At 54.3% G+C, this 10437-nt stretch overlaps 1 protein-coding gene across 1 annotated transcript; it reads right to left on the bottom strand.

Moving 5' to 3' along the window:
- Positions 1 to 2674: 2674 nt before the first annotated feature.
- LOC124991286 (voltage-dependent N-type calcium channel subunit alpha-1B-like) lies at positions 2675 to 8033 on the bottom strand (the record flags this gene model as incomplete). The annotated part of the gene is made up of 5 exons (XM_047562111.1): positions 2675 to 5500; positions 5847 to 6094; positions 6384 to 6588; positions 7689 to 7805; positions 7898 to 8033. Coding segments are annotated over 5 exons (1153 nt in total), but the record flags the coding sequence as incomplete, so codon positions are not given.
- Between the last annotated feature and the right edge of the window lie 2404 nt (positions 8034 to 10437).

Genomic DNA, 10437 nt, shown 5'->3' with positions numbered 1-10437 from the left:
TTCAGTTCCCCACCTTGTTCAAGGAAAGAAAAGATATTTTCTTCTTTAAAAATTTTAAGTTCATTTTCTCATTTGATTATTTATTATTTGTTAGGGATAAACCAACTTGTGTTGCGACTTGGTCACAGAGGATATTTGCTGGATGGTGCTCGCGGTCAGCATTTAGTGAGGAGAAATTTCTTGGAAAATAATGAAAAACAGATTATTACTGTGGTGGGAAACCCAGTATCAGGTCCAGAGGGTAGTCAGTTAAGACTACTGCTTGCTGGGCTCGAGGGTGGCAGTGAGAACCCAGCAGACGTCCTGGGCCGCGGCTTGCATGGCTCTGGCCATGGCTTTGATTTAGCCGTTCGAGTGGCCCACACAGAGGCAGGTGTCTTCTGTGATCTTGGACAGGCATGAAGCACTGTTCTGCAAGGTGGCCAGAGCAGGTGCCTGTCCAGAGTGGCGGTGTCTGCTCTGTGCAAGGCTACTTTAGGGCCGAGCTTCACTGTCAGACTCTTCTGCGCCATCGCCACACTTAACTCTTCTACTTCAACATAAGCTGAAGAAATGCAGAAATGCCCTTAGTGATTTTTCCTATGAGAATCAAAGGAATTGGCTGGATTGGATGGGTGGAACGGAATGCTCCAAAATGCATGAAGCTATAGAGAAAAATTGCTAAAGAGAAAATGTATGAAACAACCTGGAACTGCATTTCTTCTTCATAAACGACCATTAGAGATCACTTAAGTGCACAGGGGCCCATCAAGAACTGCAGAACTCTCAGCACATGACAACTCGGTCCAAACACTGGCACTAAGAGGTTTCACCAAATGAATCTACCATGAGCTTAAGGTGACCCCAGCAATACTTCCAACCCCACCACCTCCATTAAACCATTTGCCTCAGGAAAGCTTAACACTGCCAGGAAAACTTACTATGTTCTAACCAACACCAGATGACAGGCCCTGAGTTCATCTTCTCAAAGTATTTACTAAAGAGGGCTTGCAACCACAAATATGCTTCTCTGGCAACTCAGAAGGGCCTCTGAGAACCTGAGAGCAATTCCTTTGAAATATGATCATCAAGAAGGGGATGTGTCCCCATCTTTGTAGGAAGCTAGAATCCTTAGACAACTGTCACAAACAGCTGGTCTGATCACATATGCACTTGTGTTAGGTGGGCTCTCAGGAAGGAGAGACCCTTAGTAGATGGAGACCTTCTGTTAGGTAAGCAAACCTTCAGGGTATGCTTACAACAGATCGATGAGAACAAGAACATATTAATGTACAAGTCTCCAGGTTCAAAGAATTGCACAACATGCCCCAAAATGACTTATGGCTAGACCATTTTGACCAATGAGGAACATCCTGAACCCAAACATAGGATATTGTCATGGGACTCATTTATGCACAAGCTTGCCTGAAAATCTGCACATTTCTCCCCTGGAAAGTCACACACAGTGTTCACCTACATGTGCCACGGTCTCCTCTTCCCTGAGAGGCAGGCAACACTGCCCTGGGGTGTGACATCTTTCCTGCCATCAATACCTTTGCTTGTGCCTCACCCCTGACCCATCCAGGCTGAGCTGAGGTCCCTTGTCCTTGCAGGGGTACCTCCTTAACGTGTGTGGTAACACACCAACCCTTTACCTCTTTACCTCATTGACTCTCTTAAGCTCAAACACTTCCCCTTCCTGCTTTCTACCTTTAAAGTGCCCAAATCATCTCTGCACAAAACAGAATGGAGCTCAGTACCTTCCATACCTCAGTAGTTACTGAATAAATCTATTGCTGGCCCTTGAACTGACATATGACTGTATTTATCTTTGCTATCACCAGAAGTGGGAAAGGAGAGAAGAAAAAGCAGTCAAGAAAACCACTTACCTAGGACTCCACCCCCTGCACCGGGCCATGCCCAACAGTGCTGGAGCCTGGGCAAGGGTCAGGCAGAGGCACAAACACTGGGTCCTAGGTGAGCCTCACATGACCAGGTGTGGCCCCACACTCCAGAGCCTGCATCACAGGTTGCCTGTGCACTCAGTGCTGGGCAGCTGGCCAGAAAGAAAAGCACCACAGGTGCCTCTGGGAAAGTCTTGGGATGGAGATTGACAGGGGCTGGCTCTGTTTCAGGACCCTGGGTTTAAGAAATTGGATGCAAGAACCAGAGACCACTGTCAAGATGAAGAGAATCTATGACTCAGGGGCAAAGCCCCTGCTGTCTCTGGGAGTTGCAGGAAGGACGCTCTCACACCCGCGCACGGACAATGGGTGTCTGCTCACCCACATGCAGAGACCTGGAAGTGCGCCACAAGGCCCCTGGGAAGGGCAGTCCACTCTGCAGAGGCGTGGTGCTCTGCCTCACCATAACCCAGCACCCCAGTCACACTGAGATTTGTTTGAATTGGGACCCACGAACAAGTCGCAGAACGTCCTGCTTTCTCCTGCGTCTTCCTTGCAATGCCCCCGCCCACTAGGCACAAGAAGACACGTGCCCACGTACCACAGGCAGCATGGCGGGGTTTTGTTTTTTATTTTTTTGCTAAGTTTTTATTTTAATCCAAGGACTTTGCTTCATACAAAATGTCATTGTAGAAACAATATCAGAATCCAAAGTTTGGCTTGTAAATATTACTCAGGCAGCAAACAAGTCAATCACAGGATTCTTTTTTTTTTTTTTTTTTTTTTTTTAAGTAGATACCAGTTGTGTTCCATGGTAGGGTCTCTCTCTCACTCTCTCTCTCTCTCTCTCTCTCTCTCTCTCTCTCTCTCTAACACTGTTGTTAAATATAAAGTTTTACAACAAACCTTCAATTTATATCAAATATAATTAAAAATTAACAAATGAGTACATTGTATCAAAAAGTAGGAAGATATACATTTCATGCACATACTGGAATAACGTATATATGTGTATATTCTACATGCACACATAACTTGTTCAAGGTCAGCCGCTGCTTGACAGGTTCCAGATGCAGACAGTGGCTGATGCATTTCAAATTTGGCAACTCACTGTAAGACTTCAAGGAAAACAGACAATAGCTTGGAAAGAGACAGTACAGAAACAAACCTGAAGTCAGGAAGGCAAGCCCTGATGTCTCCTTCCCCAACCTTGCAACTGTCATGAATGCCAGTGCCTAGAAGGATCCAGGCCAGCCAGCTAGGTTGTGTGGGTCTAGAAAAGAGGGCTCTTGACCCAGGACTCCCCAGGGAGACAGTCGTGGTTCTACATGGAATGTGTGCATTCGGCACCCAAGAACCTGGGCTGGGGCAGGAACAGAGACAGACACCAGTATCAAAATGCACAGCCCTCTACTTTGCCACACAAGTGCAGAGTCACATGCACAGTCCAAGATTCCTGCCTAATTTTACCCTATTAGAATAAAATATTCTGCTAATCATTAAGTTTCAGAGTGTTGTGCCTTCACATAAGGAAATTCTATAAAAGGATTGGTCACAATCATGCTGAAACCCCAGACCAGGTGGCGGTCCTGTTTTGTTTCTATTGAAAGTGTCTTTTGTTGCATAGCCCTATGGTTGACAACACCCACTCAGTGACACACTGCATGTGCCTGTCTCCTGTGAGCACACACGCACACATCCATACAGCTTCTTTCAGGAGACTCGTGGGGTAGAAGCCAACAGTCACAGAGAGATCCTCTGAAGTTTCGAGACATAGAGGACATGGCCACAGACTCACCCACACGTGCCCTGTGGTGAGCACTTTCCCTTTGGAGAGAGGCCATGCAGCCAGGTTTTGTCTGGACAGGGAACCCCGCTAGCTCTGCACACCCAGCCTTAGCCCAGCGCCATTTCTCCCCTGCCAGTCACCTGCTGTGCCTTGCTCCCTCCTACCAATGGCCCTACACGCAGCCGTGGTCAGGTCCCCCCTCCCCAGCGGCCTTTCACTCTCCGCAGCCTTGGGTGAAAACTTCCCACAGAGATCACGCCCTCCATGGCAGGCCTCCGTCCCTGAGAATCAGACATAGAACAGACTGAGAGTGCCTCATGCAAGCACATGCCCTGCAGCTCTGCGGCTTCCCCAGAACCTCCTCGCTATGGGAGGAACACAGGGCAGCCACCTGTCACCACCAATGACATGCTGCGGGCATCCAGGGACACAAGCTTTGACCTGTTGCGCCCATGAACAGTTTTCACACAGTCCCCCTGGAGGGTTCAGAGGACGCGCCTGGCATGCAGTGGCTAGGAGTCAGGGGCCAGGGCACTTGGTCAAGCAGTGCAGCCAGGGCAGTCAGGGACGGCCGAGACAGGGAGTGCAAACAGGAGCACCCCACAGTGGAGACCTCCCTACAGGCTGGCTTTCAAAGTCAACACTTCCTCCCCCACTTTTCTATTTTTCAGATCAAGGATGCAGAAACGACAGAGTGGAGGGTGCTGTACTAGAAACCGACAGCAAGAACATTCTCCAGACCCGGTCCCCGTGGGGGCAGCAGAGTCCAGGGACAGACAGAATGCAACTCTGCAATCTGCTCTTCGGTGGCAAGAGCAACACACTGTGTGAGTGGGAGGCCGGCGGGGGCTGCAGGCCATGGTGGGGCTCCTTTCTGTGTTTCCAGGCGTTCCTAGCCCTCCAACCACATGTCTGGATAAGGATGCTCCCACGCGAGAACGCAGGCCTCCCAATGAGGTTCTGGGCACCTGCCCTGGATGCTGGAGGCCAGGATGTGGGATCTGGACTCACCAGGTCTGCCTCAACTCCACCACTTCCTGCTTAGGCTCTGACGTGTGGCATGAGACCCAGGGAGGCAGCACACGAGGGGTCAGAGAGCCATGTCCCTCTAAGGGCTTATTAGTCCATCTAGTGTAAAAAGAGGAGGAAGGAAGGGAGAGGAACGGAGCCTCCACCGTGGAGCCACGTGGTGAGCCCCTTCTCCTGGGCTGTGGCCCTGGGGCTCCAGCATAGATGATAAACTCATCAACGGGAACCCGCAGGTGCCTGCCACATGAGGCGCATGATCTCGGTGCAGTTAGCACCAGTGGTCTTGGTCCGGGTGTGGTAGCTGTGCCGCGCCCGGCTGCCGGTGCTGAGCCCCAGAGTGCAGTGGTAGCCATTAGGCACACGGCGGAGAGGGTGTGGACTGGGAGGTCAGGGAAGACACGTAGGAAGTCCTGGAAGAGCGGCCCGAGTTGGTGGCCACGGCCTCCTCGAAGGTGAGTGTGTCCTCAGGCAGGGTGTGGGCAGAGGCCTCGCTGTCCATGCGCTGCCCCAGGTAAGGGTCGGAGCCAATGCGAGAGCCTGGGGCAAGGGGCTGGCTCAGGGGGTCTCTCTGGAGCAGGGCATTGTGTTCAGAAAGCCCACGGCTGAGCCGGCCAGGAGAGAAGGCCGGGAGGCCACTCTGAGCCCCAGCGAAATGGACAGGCGAGGAGTTGGCCGTCTTGTAGGTGATGCTGGGGCGGGGGGTCAGGGGTGTCTGGGGGAGCTGCCTCCGCCCGCCTCGGCCCGGGGTGCTAGCACCAGATGTTGACAGCAATGGGCTCCCGTTAACTGAACCACTACCCTACACGAAAAGGGAACAGCAAGCAAAAAAATCAAACCAAACCAAACAGACCTAGTGTGCAGCGAAAGGCAGCAGGGGTCACAAGGCACGGGAGGCAGGAGGGCAGGGGAGAGGCCAGCCCAGGGGACAGCCAGATGCCCACAGTGGGGGAAAAAGGTGAGGAAGTGGTAGGGAGAGCGGTGAGCACTTGGGACACCCTCCCAGGGACAGCTGCTGGAGTGCAGGCTGGGCTGGGCAGCAAGGGCAGTGGGAGCTCAGGCCCTCCGTGCAGCAAGCAGCGGGCAGAGGGGGCGGCTGGGTGGCCTGGGGAAGGAGCTGAAAAGGCCCACACCACCCTGCCACTTACCTGTGGTGGGGGTCCCGGCTCCCCAGCCGTTGGAGACGTGGGGTGGCTGCTGAGGGAGGGCTTGGGCTGAGGGTGCTCGCGTCCTCCAAAGCGGTCACAGGAGTAGAAGCGCTGCTTCTCCGAGGACGAGGATGAGGGCTGCCTCCGCTCCTGGGACCGGCCTCGCTCCTGCTTGCGCTCCCGTTCCCGCCGGCAGCCTGTGGGCCCCTCTCCTGGGGGCAGGCTGGGCCCCACGGCGCTGCTTGGTGCTGGCCAGGAAGAGGATAAGTCAGCTCAGCTGAGCCCAGCAGAGGCAGGGAGCCCCTGTTTTAGACCCGGTCCCCACAGGCAGCAGGACAAACCTCAGCAGTGCTGGCTGAGAGAAGGGGGTGGGCATGTGGTCCTGCCTGGTCCCCAGACCCAGGACTCACTCCCTCTCCTGCTCCAGCTGGTTTGGGGGCCATGAAGGACACCAAGGAAGAGCATTCTCAGGAGCTGTGGGGACCCCCAATCAAGCCACAGCCCCATAACAGGCACCCCACGCCCCTCCACACGCACCGCCATCAGTGTCAGCAGGCTGACTTGACCCCTTCTCCAGGGACCTCTGCTTCTTGTCCCTGCGGCGGTGACAGCGATGGTGGTGGTGATGAGGTGCCTGGCTGGGGGGAGGGCGGTCCAGGGTGGTGTTGCAGAGGTGGGTCCCGTGGGGGCGCTGGGCCAATGTGGAGATGGAGCGCTTCATGGGGCTGGCATCAGGGGCGGGCTGCGGGCAAGGAACAAGGACAGGGAGGTACATGACCTGGGCCTGGCAAGTAAGGCAGGCACAGAGTAGAGGAGCAGCCAAGGTCCATCAGAAGGAGCCAGCTGGGAGTCCCAGATGCCTGACCCCATGCGGAACCATGGCGCCTGCCAGGAATGGGGCTGCTGGCCTAGCTGGAGAATCTCAAGTGGAGCCCAGAGCTGCCGAGGGACATGTCTGAGGGACTGGCCCCTGAGGCTGCCCCCAAGGCTGCACTGTGGAAAGGGGCCTTGCTGTGGGACTCAGGCATCACCACCTCCCATCAAGGGCAAGGAGGAAGCCACTCGACACTGGGCCACCATGGGGCATCACCGTGAGGGGAGGTGAGAACAGCAAAAGGACAGGATAGTGAGGGTCAGGTGAGCACCAGGTTGGGTTAGGGTTAGACCACAAGGAGGGCCACTGCAAAGGGCAGAGGAGACCAGGACCAATGGCCAGAACCAGGAACAACAGGAAGGAGCAAGGGCAGCATGAAGGAGGAACATGACCCAGGAGGCTTGGGCACCCCAATGTCAGAGAGGAGGCTGGGGTGCCCACAGTCCTCCAAGTTGACCCCTCTGTGTCCTTGGGAAGGTGCTTGTCTGAGGGTGCCTCAGCCCCCAGAGCCAGGTGTCCTGCTCCCTAGTCAAATGCACCCGAGACCCGGGATCCAGAAAAAAAAGAGGATTCAGGGGCCAGAACAGGTGAGTTGAGGCATGAGGAATCCTTTCCCGGACCAGGGGGTGGCTGTGGGGCCACAGTGCAGCCCAGGGAGGGCAGAGGTGGGGAGCAGGCGCCATGTTAGCACTGAGAGAGAACGTGAGGTGTGGAGATGGGGAGGACCGAGCTTGGGGACCAAACCCTTTGCATTCCCCTGCGAAGGCCAAGCACATGCAAGTGGTGAACTGCCCTGTGCGGCCCAGTGTCCTGGAAGACTGTGGGGTTACTATGTCCAGCCTGCAAGGGCCATCTGCGGAGCCTCTGGGGGGCTTCCTGGGGACTCTGCTTCTCCTCACCCCTGGGTCTCCTCACTCAAAGGATTCATGGGACCCTCACCCTGGCCTAGACCTCTCCAAGCTACTCACCTGTGTTTCTGCTGCCAGGCGGGGCATGGAAGCGGCCCGGCCCTGGCTCTCCAGCCCAGGCTGGGGCTCCCCATCAGGGCCCCTCAGTGCCATGTTCTGCATCTGGACATCTGCAGCCTGGGGGATAGCAGCCTCCAAGTCACACCTCTCAAGGCACCGTCTCACCCACCCCCACCCCATCTCACACGCCCCCTCCAGGAAGGGCTCACCAGTGTTCCTGGCTGACCCACAGGTATCTCTGCTGAGTGACCACGCTCCAGGGGTGCCCTGGCCTCACAGAGTGCATCCTGGGTCCTCTGAGTGCCCCAGGACACAGACTCCTTGATGCCACTCTCTTGAGTTTGTCTGCAGAAGAGAAGAGGGATGTTCTGTAGGGTCAGACTATGGGCTGCAGAATGCCCAACCAGGAATCCCCACTGTCTACCCTCAGTGAGACCAGGGGTTCAGTCACCCCTCCCTGGTTGGAATGAGCCCCCCCAAGCACAGGAGTCCTGGCATGGCTATGCATGCTGGAAGCAAGTGCAGGCCCCTCACAGAGCTCCCGACCCCATATTGGTCAGAGCTGGAGAACTCCAAGGGCAGAGAAGGCCCACAGAGCTCGTTCTGAGGGAAGTTTGTGCCTGTGTGGGCAGCCCCAGAAGGCTAGTACTGGGAGGAGAGCTGGGCTGGACCTGGGCCTAACAACTCTAGGTCAAGCACACTGGAGGCTGTCACCTGACCAGTGAGTTCAGGAGCTAATGACCACGTGTGCCACCACGGATGCACCTGCAGGGAACTGTTTCTGAACACCTGGCCCAGAGCAGCCCAAGAGACAACTCACACCGAAACACAGAGGGCTCACACACTCCACAACACAAATGCACACATACTTCCACACACCCTCTCCACACACACATGCACAGACATCCACACACCCTCTCCACACACATGTAAACAGACATCCACACACCCTCTCCACACACACATGCACAGACATCCACACACCCTCTCCACACACATGTAAACAGACATCCACACACCCTCTCCACACACACATGCACAGACATCCACACACCCTCTCCACACACATGTAAACAGACATCCACACACCCTCTCCACACATGTAAACAGACATCCACACACCCTCTCCACACACATGTAAACAGACATCCACACACCCTCTCCACACACATGTAAACAGACATCCACACACCCTCTCCACACACACATGCAGACATCCACACACCCTCTCCACACACATGTAAACAGACATCCACACACCCTCTCCACACATGTAAACAGACATCCACACACCCTCTCCACACACATGTAAACAGACATCCACACACCCTCTCCACACACATGTAAACAGACATCCACACACCCTCTCCACACACACATGCAGACATCCACACACCCTCTCCACACACATGTAAACAGACATCCACACACCCTCTCCACACACACATGCAGACATCCACACACCCTCTCCACACACATGTAAACAGACATCCACACACCCTCTCCACACACACATGCAGACATCCACACACCCTCTCCACACACATGTAAACAGACATCCACACACCCTCTCCCCACACATGTAAACAGACATCCACACACCCTCTCCACACACATGTAAACAGACATCCACACACCCTCTCCACACACATGTAAACAGACATCCACACACCCTCTCCACACACATGTAAACAGACATCCACACACCCTCTCCACACACATGTAACAGACATCCACACACCCTCTCCACACACATGTAAACAGACATCCACACACCCTCTCCACACACATGTAAACAGACATCCACACACCCTCTCCACACACATGTAAACAGACATCCACACACCCTCTCCACCACACATGTAAACAGACATCCACACACCTCTCCACACACATGTAAACAGACATCCACACACCTCTCCACACACACATGTAAACAGACATCCACACACCCTCTCCACACACATGTAAACAGACATCCACACCCTCTCTACACACAAATGCAGACATCCACACACCCTCTACACACACATGTAAACAGACATCCACACACCTCTCCACACACACATGCACAGACATCCACACACCCTCTCCACACACACATGCACAGACATCCACACACCCTCTCCACACACACATGCACCGACATCCACACACCCTCTCCACACACATGCACAGACATCCACACACCCTCTCCACACACACATGCAGATATCCACACACCCTCTCCACACACATGTAAACAGACATCCACACACCCTCTCCACACCCATGTAAACATCCACACACCCTCTCCCCACACATGTAAACAGACATCCACACACCCTCTCCACACACACATGTAAACAGACATCCACACACCCTCTCCACACACATGTAAACAGACATCCACACACCTCTCCCCACACACATGTAAACAGACATCCACACACCCTCTCCACACACATGTAAACAGACATCCACACACCCTCTCTACACACACATGCAGACATCCACACACCCTCTCCACACACATGTAAACAGACATCCACACACCTCTCCACACACACATGCACAGACATCCACACACCCTCTCCACACACACATGCACAGACATCCACACACCCTCTCCACACACACATGCACCGACATCCACACACCCTCTCCACACACATGTAAACAGACATCCACACACCCTCTCCACACACATGTAAACATCCACACACCCTCTCCCCACACATGTAAACAGACATCCACACACCCTCTCCAC

This window comes from Sciurus carolinensis, chromosome 1 (genome assembly GCF_902686445.1).
Source record: "Sciurus carolinensis chromosome 1, mSciCar1.2, whole genome shotgun sequence".
Classification (NCBI taxonomy): domain Eukaryota; kingdom Metazoa; phylum Chordata; class Mammalia; order Rodentia; family Sciuridae; genus Sciurus; species Sciurus carolinensis.
The sequence above is the reverse complement of the archived record's forward strand: the minus strand, read 5'-3'. Positions and strand labels throughout refer to the sequence as shown.